The sequence below is a fragment of the Lepidochelys olivacea genome (assembly GCF_965140295.1).
Source record: "Lepidochelys olivacea isolate rLepOli2 genome assembly, chromosome: 7".
In the NCBI taxonomy this organism is placed as follows: domain Eukaryota; kingdom Metazoa; phylum Chordata; order Testudines; family Cheloniidae; genus Lepidochelys; species Lepidochelys olivacea.
The window spans coordinates 13,535,134-13,549,547 of NC_140417.1; the positions used below are offsets into that span (position 1 = coordinate 13,535,134).

A 14,414-nucleotide genomic window follows, 5' to 3' on the forward strand; every position below is an offset into this window, starting at 1 on the left:
ATTTCATTTCCATATTCCACATTTGAATTCAAGCTAGCATAATTATGGTGTTTATGGAGCTCAAACTGAACAGACAGCATAGAGAAATACATACATTTTAACTTTATAAGGATGTGTTTCATAATGAGAGTTTGTATTTGCTTTCAGACACTAAGCAGAAGATTCACAGCCAAGGTTTATGGACAAATACATCCATTTAGTCAAATGCCGCTATTCTGATAGACTGAAATAAAAATCCAAATTCAATGTGTGCAGGAGCAAGAGATACTAAAAAGATTCATTTATCATAACTAGTTATGGAGGAACGGGGGTAACTGGCCAATATAGGGAAAAATATATGACCACTGTCTACAAGAAAGGAAAAATGGAAGAGTCAGGAAATTAGAAATGACCATGCCTGACCTTTCCTAGAGAGACAGTAATAAGGAATGGGTTCGCAAGACTACCGAAGAAATGTATGCTGATAAAACCTAATCCATACGGTCTCCTATAACACAAATATATTCTGACAAACTTGGTGGCATTCTCCATGGCTCACAGAGAAAACATTAGAGAGAAGACAGGATAACAGTGGCAAGCTGTGGCTCTTCCCGGGGCATCCAGGGCTGTGAGGTACCTCACTGCCGCCTGCCCTTAGCCTGAGGAAGCCTTGTCTGTGCTTGCCAGGGGTCAGCTACCCAACTCCACAGGACATGGGTAACACGAGCACCCCCTTCTCTGCCTACACAGACCCTGCTGTCCCTCTGCAGGTTAGCGATAGGCTTTCTTAACTAGTTATGGTCATGTCTTACAGAAGAAAACTCACTCAAAATCCTTTCAGTGTAGTACAGCCAAGCTTGGCTATGATCTTCCATGCATGAGATAAGCCACACTGTCAGCTTAGCTACTCTGTGGAAAAGATCCAGAATGCTCCCTGCACCCCCAGTTAGACCGCTTACCGTTATTGTTCTCCTTACTCATAAATGGGATGCTGGGTTTTTTTTCTCCTATCTGTGCCTCATTTGTCTCAGACTGTAGCTAGGTCTCCACTGTGACGCAGACAATTCACAACACACACTCTCTTACCTGACAGGAGCACGTTTATTGCCTCCTGGAGACCTGCCTTAACTCACATCATGAGAACACAATTTTCAGTACAGATATATAATTCCTTAAACTTTCTCCATATGTACATTTCACAACCAGTATGACACCCAGTGGTCTGTTGGGAGAGACCTCACATGCCACTCTTAGGTAAACTTAATATGCATATATTGGATCCCCTGTGCTCTCTGCTAGTTGGCATCAAGAGGTTCATGTCAGAGAAGCCATCTTCAGAAATATACAAAAAAAGTCATGCACAATACCTGGGTAACCTTTCTAATAGGGGTAAGTAACACATGTCTCCCTTAAAGGACCTTTTAGATCACATCAATTAGTGTATCCTGATTTGACATCATACTGCAGTACAGAGACTTTCAATGGGAGTTAGGTGCCTAACCTGCACAGGTGGTTTTATATATCCCACTAGGCACCTATCTGCATCTTAAATTACCTAAATACCTTTGTAAGTCTGGCCCTTGGAAGTCTATGTCCCATTGACTTTTAATGAAATTTAGAGTTCTAAGGGCCAAAATCATGTTTGAAAATGGCACTAATGCTTCTGAAACACTTAGGTGCTTTTGAAAAATTTAGCCATGAGCCATAGGAAGATAATAACAATGAAAGGGCTGTGTACATTAACACACAAGGCAAGAAAAGCACATTGTATTTACTGAAGGAAAGGCAATATAGAGATAATTTGGCTGAACCCTTGGAATAATAAATCTGAAATTTCAGAAAGGTAGTAAAAATAAGAAAGCAGCAGACACAGAGAGAGAGTATTGATAAATTTTATTTACACAGTGTGTGGTCAGTTTGACAAATGTCCTACTAAGGGTAGTATGAGAAAGATCTAGCGGAGCCAAGTTGGGGGAAAGTAGCATTGTAGGAAATGTTGAGCAAAAGAACAGTATATTTAATATGTTGGAAGGTAGCTAGGGCAGATGTTTGAGTCACCTGGGCGTCTCTTTTTCCCCCCAATATCTTTTTACAATACACGAGTGGGTTTGTTTTTTAATGTTATTGAAAAAAAAATACTGTTTAACTGGGGCCTTGTTGTCCCTTTCCAATGAGAACAAATTCATGGCAAACTCTGCATTGCATCCTCTGGAATGAGTCTGACCTGCTTTGCCCCTCAAGGAATTTGATAAATGGAGCTCAGCCCTTTAAACCAAAAAATATATGCGTAATTTTTTGTGGACATTAGTAGAAGCCATCTATAAGGAGGCCCAATGCTTCAGTGGAGCTCCCATCTCCATGGTAACACAGCTGACTGTGGTCTTTTGTGGTCCCAACCATTGGCTCCCCATCCACCCCAAGGGATATTCAAAATGTGATGGGGTTTACTGCATACATTGCTGCTAATAGACTTGGAGGGGGATATTTTCTCCCCAGTCTTTCACCTCATCGAGCACCTGTCTGTAGAGACACTTTAAGAGGACAGAGGGAAATGGGAGCAACCTTCACAGTGACTCCTCTGCTATCTGTCACTCCAGATGCTCTTAATTGGATTCCTTCCTTATGGGACGGAATTATCAAGGCCTCAACTAGCATCAGGGAAATTTCATTCTACAATATGGAAAATGTCTGTAGTTTTAGTAAAAGCAAACTGGACAGCATAGGAAGTAGAGATAAATGAGAGCCCTACTTAGATATTTACTGAGACTGGGGAAGGGACTGTCTTTTTGTTCTGTGTTTGCATAGAACCTAGCAGAATGTGGTATGATAATAATAATAATTTTTGAATTTAAACCCTGATCCAGCAAGGTATTTAAGTACATACTTATGTTAAAGCACAAGTGGTCCCACTAAAGGCAAATGGTGAGGTGGTGTCAACGATTGTATTCAGTTATATTTTTGCTTTGCTATCTTTTGCATCCTGTCACTGGTTTTGCTTTATATTATTGGGGAAGCTTAATTTATGTTCACTAGAGATGGCTAAATGAAGAAATGTTTGAAGTCTCATTCAAGTTCAGATATAGCCTGCAAAGTTCAGCAGAATGTAAACAGTTATGGAAATTGATGCTTTTTCGTATGATTTACTTCATTTTATGGTCTGTTATGTCACTTATAATATCTCATATAACGTTCAGAGAAGTTTAATGGTTTACCTTCAAACTACCGGCTCATCTTAGCTGTTTTACTGGCTTGAAATATTGTATAGCTCTAGCTTTATATCCTAAACTTGGTGGATGTATTTTATCTTTCTACTGTATCTAATGTATGTATACCCCTACCATTTCCTTTATAATACAAGATACTCTTAAAAAAAATGAGATGTGTCTCCCCAAACAGCTATTGCAGTGTAAAATAAATCAATCTCTTTGGACTACCACTCACAGTTTAACTCCATCTCTCCTGAAGGCTACTTCTACCAAGTGCTACTCATAAAAATACACTCACAGTCAGGTTGAGTTCTATGAATTTTTATGTAATTCCTGAAGTGTAGACTGAATATAGTTTATATTAGTGGGCAGAATTTCTTCAAGGGCAGATTTTAACATTAAAATATACCAGAAACACTTGTGTTTAACCTTTGGCGGAATCCTGACAAGGCCAGTGGTATTTGGATATAACTGTCCATTAAAAAGATTGGTAGCCAACATGATGTTACACTTTTACAAAAGCAGCTGCAGGCACTTCTGGGGTTGAACAAAAAGCTGTTCGAGAGCTCTGCACAATACCAATAGTGTAGGAAAGGAAACGAATTATAACAAATCTAACAATACTTATAGTACATAAATATTTATAGTCTTATCTGATTGTTACCAATACTGTCCCACAGAATATTATTCAGCATCAATAATTAATCACTAAATAGGAAAACAATAAAACAAACAAGCCAAGACTGTACCAGGGAACAGGAAATGGGAGATTGCTTCTTATAAGTCTTTAAAAAGGCTTCAAAAATGTTTAAAAGCCTTTTATAGAGCATCCCTTTCCTGCAGTACTGTCTTGACGATCAGCTGCAGTTGTGTGCAGTTCTGGTCTCCCATGTTTAAGAAGGATGAATTCAAACTGGAACAGGTACAGAAAGGGCTACTAGGATGATCCGAGGAATGGAAAACCTGTCTTATGAAAGGAGACTCAAGGAGCTTGGCTTGTTTAGCCTAACTAAAAGAAGGTTGAGGGGAGATATGATTGCTCTCTATAAATATATCAGAGGGATAAATACCGGAGAGGGAGAGGAATTATTTAAGCTCAGTACCATGGTCATTGGAAAGTTTAGACTTGGAATTAGACGAAGGTTTCTAACCACCAGAGTAGTGAAGTTTTGGAATAGCCTTCCAAGGGAAGCAGTGGGGGCAAAAGACTTATCTGGCTTTAAGATTAAACTTGATAAGTTTATGGAGGAGATGGTATGATGGGATAACATTATTTTGGTAATTATTTGATCTTTAAGTATTCATGGTAAATAGGCCCAATGGCCTGTGATGGGATGTTAGATGGGGTGGGATCTGAGTTACTCCAGAAAATTCTTTCCTGGGTATCTAGCTGGTGAATCTTTAGCTGATCACCATATTTGAGGTCAGGAAGGAATTTTCCTCCAGGGCAGATTGGAAGAGGCCCTGGAGGTTTTTCACCTTCTTCTGTAGCATGGGGCACGGGTCACTTGCTGGAGGATTCTCTGCTCCTTGAAGTCTTTAGACCACAATTTGAGGACTTCAATAGCTCAGACATAGGTGAGAGGTTTTTCGCAGGAGTGGGTAGGTGAGATTCTGTGGTCTGCGTTGTGCAAAAGGTCAGACTAGATGATCATAATGGTCCCTTCTGACCTTAGTATATATTAATCTATGAGCTGCAATCCTTTAAAAGCTTTTAAGCGATAAAGTTAAAATATACAAGCTTTTCATTTGATCATATCTTTTCAATGGACTTATTGCAAATGTCAAACATTATTGGATTTAGATCCATGAAACTGTAAAATTCTGGTCTCATCTGTGACTAGAAGAAGCTTTAATAACAGCAAGAGGATCAAGAGGATTAAACCAATCATGCAGTACACTTTATAAGGCCCCATTCCCGCAAGTTGCAAGCTAAGTTCTACTTGCACGATCAGGACCTAAATGTATACTTAAGTGTGTTGCAATATTTGATAGTCTTTATGTTACATGACATGTAACCAATGTATCATCATTTTCCAAGAAAAAAATGATACTGAGACAAAAACGCATACAGAAAACTGCTGAGCACTATCAAAGTAATTTTAAACATTTTAGAGTGGTAGGATGGTCCAGCGGTTAAGGCACTAGCTTAGGATGTGGGCTCAGTTCTCTGCTCTGTCACAGACTTCCTGTGTGACCTTGGGCAAGTCACTGAGTTGCCCTGTGCCTCAGTTTCCCCATCTCTACAAAGGGGATAAATAGTATTTCCCTACCTCACAGGGGTACTGTAAGGATAAATACATTAAAGATTTTGAGGCCTTCAGACACTGCAGTGTTGAGCACCATACAAGTACTAAAGATAGATTGATAGAATGACACCTCTTTGTCCTTCTCAGCTTCTATCCATAATCTTTATGCATAAGTGTGATGTTCAGAGGAGAGGGAGTAGATGTAATAGACATCCACATAATTTTGTAGGAAACATGCAAACAAGCTACTCTTCACTTTCATTATGTAAATAAACCACAAATCCCCTGGAATGAGGTTTTAAATGTTTGCTCCATTACAGAAAAACCCGCAGACTGATGCCCAATAGTCTGCAGTGTGTTAGGTTTTAAATAAAGGGAAGAACTTTGGAAGCTCTGGTTTTTGTTTGTTTTTTATCACCTACATAAAGGCTAATCTTAAACTGTTGTTTTATTTCACAGAGGAAGATACTCTTCACAGTCCTATTTTCATCCAAGAGCCATATGACATCACTTATTCTATTGGTTCAGAGGACCCAGAAATACTGCTGAATTGTACAGCCAAAGGATATCCATTGCCATACTACAGGTGAAGTCAGCTTTGCAACTGTGTGGTCTCCCTGTAAATGTTTTAAACTATAGTTGATCAAAAGCTCGGTAGCACATCCCTTACATTGGTGAGTGCTTACACACACACACCAATGGTATTAAGGGGTCAATGGGACTACCTTTGTTAGTAGATACTCACCAATATGCGTAAAAGTGGCACAATCTAACCCTCAAAAATGGGATATCTTCACTTGAGTCACAATTGTTAGATATTTAAATTAAAAAAAAACATAACGACAATATAAACTGCTCAAAGAAACCACTGTTTAAAATATTATTAAGAAACCATATGTACGGGCAAGAAAACAAACAAAAAATTAGGCCCTTGGGAAATAATACATCCCATTGAGCTGGATTCAGATCCTACTGAAGACAATGGAAATCTTTCTATTGACTTCACTGGTTTGGATCAGGCCTGAGTTGTTCAGAATTCTTTAAAAAAAGATGGTGAAAAAATACACAAAACACATCAATTTTGTGTAGTATATGTCATTAAAATGTCATTTTTCACTTGTGTAATTTCATGAGCTTTTAACATAAAGAAAACACATCACTGAACATTTCCCATAAAGTGTTTAAAAACCTACAACATTACTTAAAATCCACAGAGCAGCTGTGAAAACCAGAAAAGCATTTTGCTGTGCATAAGTATTTGCAAAAACTTTCATCATAAAAGCTTGGAATGCAAAAAACACAAGTCTTGCTGCTTATCTCTAATTTTAACATTTCATGTTTATATTTATAAGGTTTATTTAGAGAAACAGCATGGCACAGTTCTGATTTCTAGCTTACTATACCCAATAGGCTCACTTAATAAAATCTAGGTCCTCAGCATTTTTTGTTTGTTCAATAACCTTAGACTCTTATTTTAAACATAGCCTGTTGCTCCAATGTTCTGGAAACTTGAGTTTAATAAAAGGAGAAGCTGTAAGTTTAGAAAAGGATGCTATATGTTCCTCATTAAAGGGGGTTAAAGCAAAGATTTGGGAAAAAGAAAACTGAGGAATGAGAAATCATGCATGCAAAATATTGAAGGAAATCAAGTGCTATCTAATGAACTGGAGAATATGTTCAATAACTTTTAAATATGAAGAGAAGGTTTTCCCTGCAAAGCTGCCAGTAGCAACTGGGAACTTGGCTTCTCTGCATCTTAAGTGCCAATGTACCACAGTGAAATCTTTTCAGAGTTTTATATATAAGGAAGTAAATTTTCCTCCATTTTTTGGAAGAGTATCCTTGTTTGCCTTGTTCGCCTCAGTAGGCTGAGTCCCTTTTTCGCCTTGGAGACTCAGGTTTGGGGCAAGGCAAATCCTTATAGGTGGCACTAGGTCCTGCTACTCCTCTCCTCAGTCAGACTCTTGTGTTGGTCTTCCTTCTCTTCTGGGGAGCAAGTGCAGCCTCCCTATTGGAAAGGTCTGGTGTCTTGCTGCAAACAGCCTACTAGCAACTTCCCTACTCCTCTCACTCCCTCATTCTCCCCCTCCTACCACCCAGGGGAGGGTTTAAAAAGGTCCCAAGTAGTTGGAGTCAGCTGAACCTAATTGGTTCCCTAGCAACCCCTTTTCCAGCTGAATCTTATTGCCCCCTGGTTCTCTCTCCTCAGTGGATAGGGTGGGGCCTTTTAAACCCCTGGGACCAATTACTACCCCCCTTTTGTAGTTGTTTGTCCTGGGTTTACCACACCGCTCACTATGTATGTCCTCCAGCCCTCATCCCATGAACCCCTGCTATCTACCAGCCTGGCCATCAGTTGGTTCAGGTCACTGAGTTCCAGGCTCTCCAATCCATCTACTCACCCACTTTCAATGAACTAGGGAAGAAGGAGCTTCCTTGGCAGCCTGTGAAAATCCCCAGCCCAGGCCTGCACTATATTCTCTCTCCTCCACACATATGCACAAACAGTCTCTGCAGCAGCAGTAGTAGCCTTCAGAACCTCACACTCACTGAGGCAGATCCTCAACTTGTGTGAGTTGTCACAGATCCATTGTGGATCTTCCCCGTGATGTCCCTATGAACACACACACTTGGAATATGAACTCTTCTCAATCACACCCCATACTCTCCTATTTTCCCCTCTTCCTCCTCTCAATTATTCTGTTTCTCACTTTCTCTCTTTCCCGCATTCCATGCACCTTATCTCCTTTACCCCACACCCCGCCTACTTTCATTCCACCCCAAAATACAATGGAATGAACAGGAGATAGGAAAAATAATTTGGTGTTGTTTTCTTTCTCTCGCTCCCTTTTCACTTACTTTGGTGTAAATCGGGAGTAACTCAATTATAGTAAATGGAGTTACATCTAGAAAAATCAAGAACAGTATGAAATTGTAGTAATATGTTCTGTTGAGTGTGGAGTTAAGGATTGCAAGGACTACTACAAAGTTTTTCTTTGATTCATAAACACAGAAGCATTACAATAGGAATAAAGTTATATATAATATAATTTGCCAGCTGATACTTTTCTATATAAAGAAATATGCTTATGTGAAAATAACATAATAATAATTAATAATAATAAATGTTTAGTGTTTCCTAAAGGTCTTTTTATAAGATTTTCATTATAACTTTTAAAAATATCTGTTGACTCCAGTCATAATTTTTTGCAACTTCTTTTCAAAAACCCATAATGCTTAACAACGACACCAATCTCTCTCTCTCTCTCCAATGGAGAGAGAGAGCATGCACACACTGAAATGGGCATAAGGAATAAGTAAAAAACCGAGACACTATAATCCACATTGTGCTAGAAATAGCAGAATGCAGACCAGATTACAATGAAAACAAAACTAAAGATAGAAATATAACTTTAGATACTGAGTAAAACAACATGAATATCCAGTTATATTACCTCACAATCTAATACCCTACTATGCCTTTTAATGTCCAACAAAGTTGGTTGTTTATAACATTATTTGGCCCAGTATTTCTATTGTACCTTATATAATATTGATGAAAGGAAAAAATGTCACACAGGCTTGCAAGATAATTTCTAATTCACTGCACTTGAGTATTTTCATTAGAGTGGAGTCAATAATTCACTATGAATAATTTTACCAATATACTTAGCCTCTTTTTCTGACTGCAAAGTATCTATGAGCATATCATGGTTTTCTCTAATGTATTCATTATTCTGTTTTTCTTTTTTCTTTTTTAAAAACTCGGAGGATTGTTCATAAATAGTTCTCTGTGATACTTATACATTTTCTGTTTGAACTGTGGGTGATTACTTATGATTGTTCAGGTGTGACACGTGACATTTTTTCCTATCACGGAGTGCAAGAGATCAAATGAGCTCTCTTGCATACTGAATATAAAATTTCATGTGAGTCTGAAAGTCACATCCTTTGATTACACGTTATATGTGTTTAAATAAGTAAGTAAGTAAATAAATAAGTGTCACATTTTACTCATTTGTGGTGTGTGTGTGTTTCACCATAATTTGTAATGGTGTTTTTCAGATAAGATAAAATGACCCAAACGAAATCCAAATCCAGATAAAGGTAACAGACAAGTAAAAGTGTTGGGAAAAGCAAAAACAAAGGGTAAAACAGCTACAATGGATATAACCCATGTTATATATTAGTAACATTGTATAAATTCTGATATTTTAAAGCTGTGATTGAAGTGGGGTCGGAGGGGAGGGGAAGCTAGCACAGGAGTGGAAGTCAATAGTAAAGGATTGGGTTTTGTGGAGGGATTTGAAAGAAAAAAGTGAGGCTGCATGGCATCTGGCTTATATGCTGTGTAGCGACTAGTGGCATTTGTTGTTTTACTGGCAACAGACTTTACATATTACTAGTTCACTGAGTTGTTAAATTCTGAGAGCCTTCAGGTCCTGCTGATTACAATGGAAGTTGATGGTGCTTTGCTTCTCCCAGCATCTTAAATAGAAGGAGTTCACATTACTGTGCCCAGTGAATCTGAGAATACATTTTCTAGGTCTTGTTCATACTATTGAAAAATCTGAGAATGACTGATGGATCAATCCTTTCTGTTGCCTTCCCCTTGTCTAACATGTTGTCGCCAGGATCACTCTAAAAATAAATATCTATCTCCAGTAGGCTGCCTAGAGCAATGAATTTAGCAATTAGGCAACTATCAAACTTATATGTTGGACATGGTGTTAAGAACATATCAAAAACATTAGTGAATTATGTCAAATCAAAATGAAACGGAAATCATCTGTGTATCCTTTCCCCCTCTGTTTTAGTCACTACATGTCAGACTTTTTTTCCCCCTGTTTCTGTGATCATTCATGTGCATTAGCCTATCTGGCTTATAAATAAATATTGATCACAAAAAAGAACTGTATTCCTCTAAAGAGTTGTGTAGGAGATTTTCCAACTGAATCCAAAGGATGTACGACAAAAACAGAACTCTAATAATGAAGGCTTTGAAAATGCTCTTTCTACAGAAGATATTGTTGTTACAATAGGTTTCAGAGTAGCAGCCGTGTTAGTCTGTATTCGCAAAAAGAAAAGGAGGACTTGTGGCACCTAATTGGTTAGTCTCTAAGGTGCCACAAGTCCTCCTTTTCTTGTTGTTACAATAGATATTCTTAAAACACATATTTTGTGTTGGTTGGTAAATACATTGGGCCAGATAATCAGCTGACATAATTAGATATAGTTTATACAAACTGAGAATCTTGCCCTTACAGTGTACTTTTTTAATCTCATGACTTAATTATCAATATAACCTCAATCAGCTACATGCCTAATACATTTATTTGTCTTCTAATTAGCGAGGAGCCTCCACATGATGCTACGGTGAGGGTGTAAAAGTGGTCTAGTGGGAGCAATGAATGCCCAATGCTTACGTGGCTTCTGATGAAGCTGCTGCTACCTCAGAGAGATGCTAGAGAGGTGTAGGAGGTCAGAGGAGAAGATTTAGGACTTAATTCAAAGCTCGCTGACATAAAAGGAAAGTCTCCCACTGACTGCAGTGGGCTTTGAATCAGTCCCCATCCCACCCATGTCCAGTTAACTAGGGAACATGGATTATGCTTACACCAAGGTTTAGGTACTGTGAAGGTATGGGGGAAGTGGAGGAGGAATGATGGGGAAGCCATGCTTGTGTGGTCAGTCTCTGCCCCAGTTCTTGTTCTTTTTACTGACAGTGAGATTCTGGTGGCTCTTGGGGATCTAGATGCCATTTGCTTATTCTAGAAACTTCATCTTAGATTGGAAAATGAAGGAAAATTACTACAACAGATAGGGTTTTTTAAGTCTGTACAGTGCAATTTTTTTTTATTAAGCACCACTTATAGCACTCATTGTGCTGTACGGAGCCACTTCAGATTTCCAAAAAATGTAGTGTGCTTGCCCAGCCCTTATACTGATCAGTTTGGCTTTTGGTTGTAATGATTAGAATGGAAATGCTGTCTTGAATGTTTTCAAAGACAGGAATGACTTCCATGCCTCAGTGAGTGCCACTGAGCTGCACATAAATATTTTAAGCACTTAAAAGAGCATCAATAAGGACCAATAATAATAATTTGATTGACCTGAGTTGGCAGTAACATGCCTCATAGAATCCATTCTATCTCACTGAGATAAAGGGGAGATTTTGCTTCTATGCACATCTGATTTGAAAGTCCATGATTTCTTGGATCTATGGATAGTGCTTGTTCAGGTGCAATGATCAAAGAGAGGTAACGTGGCTGCTCTAATTAATGCTTTTAATAAACTCCAAATGTATATTTTAAAACAAAAATGGTGATACAAATCTCACCCTCCTTCCTTCTATGATAGTGGCTAGCATTTTTCGGTAGCATATAGAAAGCAATCCAATATGTGAAGAGCGGCTATGAGGATATTTTCTAACGAGATTAATTTCAAACCAGGACCCCAGTCCTGCAGTGAGTAGCACCCAGGCAGACTATTGCACTGTGTAGAACCTACAGCTGGGTGTAAAATGGAATTGCCATTCTACAAGAAGTTCTGATATTTCAAATTTTGTTTTTATTCCATATTAGAATAAAAAGCCAAAATTTTGACATTTCCTGTGGAATGAAAATTCAGGAGGGAAAAAAAAACCTATGTAGTGCAATCAAAACATTGTGTTTTTATAATGTTGAAACCTATAGTTTAGATAAAGTTAAAGAATTAAAGAAAGTGACTATTATCAGTGCCAGTCAACATGGTTTTATGGAAAATAGATCTTGTCAAATGAACTTGATACCATGTTTTGATTATATTATAAATTTGGTTCATAAAGGTAACTGTGTTGACATCATATATTTAGGCTTTTGTAAGGCACTTGTCTTAGTACTGCTTGATATTCTGATTAAATTATAGCACTAAACAATATCAATGTACTACATATTAAATGGATTAAAAGTGTCTAACTGATGGATCTCAAGAGTAATTTTAATGGGAGACCGTCAGTTAGGGGTGTTTCTTATCTTTAAGAAAGTCAAGAAGTGACCTGATCATAGTCTACATATGGAGAATATATCTGATAAGCCTTTAAACTAGCACAGAAGGCATAATAAGATCCAATGGTTGGAAGATAAAGCAAGATAAATCATACTAGAAATTGGGCACATGTTTTTTAACAGTGAGGATAACTGACCACTGGAACAACTTACCCAGAGACATGGAGGATTCACCATCACTTTAAGTCTTTAAATCTAGAGTGGAAGTCTATTGTATTAAATGGACCCAAAGACTCACAGGTGTTAACATAACCCTGTCATTGTCCAGCATTAAACAGTTTTAAACAGTGCTCAGAATCTGGAATGCAGAGACCTCAGCGTGCTTAGTACCATGGCAAACACACCATTACAAATATTTTTAATTTTTTAAAATTAAAGATACAAAAAAGAAGGAAAAACACTTAAAGCATTTGAAATGGAAAGTTTTAAATAAGGCTTTCATTTTACCCCTATCCCCTGTTTCCTTCCCCCTTATCTACAGAGAGTTTTTATGAAGAAAATTCCCTTTTTTGGCTGTCTCTTAGATGATAATAACTATCCTTTTTGGGGAGGAAGAGAAAAGGTTAGTTGAGATGGGCTGGAGCTGTTATTTTTGCTGCCTGATCTCATTTCCTAGAAGACAAAACAAGACACATACAGGAAACATAGAAAATGCAGCTTCTGTCTCCAGTGCTTATTGTCACCTTGTAGTCTCTCAGCTAATAAAATACAGCCACGTTAGACCATCTTATTAGGCACTCTGAGACTGGGCAAACTTCTATCAGCAGTGAGATTTTTAGAGCATTGCTTTTAGCCACCTCTTTGGTCACAGGCTTACAGCAGTGTTGAAAAGTATACTGTTTTGGCTGGATAAGACAGACTGTTATTAAACAGAAGGCAAAAGGAGAGGGATAGGAAAAACAAGAAATAAGGCAGGGAAGGGGGGAAAAAAATCTCTGACGAGGGAGGGACACAAAGTCTCACATCTCAGGTAGTGTTTGGGATTTAGTTGGAACCAGAGGAGGTTAAAATGTCTTATGGGTCCACCTCTCTGGCCCAATCTCATCAGGACCTCTCTCAAGATTAGAGTGTTGAATCTCCAATAGTGTCACAGTGGATTTCAGGGTCCCAGCAGACAGTGGGAAGAGGCTCACTCCTTCTTATTCTCCATCTATCAGTCAGCCAGCATCCATGATAACTAATTCCTCCACCCCAAAGTATCTTTTTGAGGATCCCAAAAGTGGGGAAGTGGATGGAAACGAAGCCCAAGCCCTCATTATTTTGTCCACCAATTAGTCCTAATTTCCAACACACCAGTTTAGGTTCATTGATTTTCAATCCCATGCTTCTGTTGTTTACGAGGGCATAATCTTAACATAGTCCTTGAATTATATCTGTAGGCCTTTTGTATTTGTCCTGATTGAGTCTGTCTCCCTTTTGTACCTTTTTCTGAGAAATATTCAGTGTTACAGATTATTGTGACTTTTTAAAAACTGTTAATCACTTTCTTACATTTAGGCTCACAACTGGGGAAGCCCTGCTAAGCCCCAGTTATCACTACAGGTCTTTCTAAAAGATATGCTGTAGCTCAACCAGAAGTTATGAGCTTGATGGAGGATTTATGGGGGACAGTCTATGGCCTGTATTATGTAGGAGGTCAGAATAGATGATGATACTGTTCACTTCTGGCCTTAAACTCTATGAATCTATAAAACAGGTGTAGTATTTACTTCACTGAAGGTCATGTTTTTGTCGGTCTAATTTGAGAACATTTCCTTCCTAGGCAAATATTTAAACCAAGCTCAGTGACTTGCATATTTTTGGTTTATATGCTGAAGATAAATTATTATTCAGTGATGCGTTTTCCACATACAATGACAAAATATATATTTTTAAATGATTGTATTCAACAAGGTTTATAAAACTGTTAGATCAACTGGGCTTAATATAAAGAT

General features: G+C 38.1%; 1 protein-coding gene across 1 annotated transcript in view; it reads left to right on the top strand.

The window, feature by feature from the left end:
* LOC311523895 (contactin-6-like) overlaps positions 1-14,414 on the top strand; it is a 233,856-nt gene that overhangs the window by 86,785 nt on the left and 132,657 nt on the right. Inside the window, exon 4 of the mRNA XM_084634421.1 lies at positions 5,894-6,020. Coding sequence (XP_084490547.1) covers positions 5,894-6,020 — 127 coding nt within the window. The remainder of the gene's footprint in view (positions 1-5,893; positions 6,021-14,414) is intronic.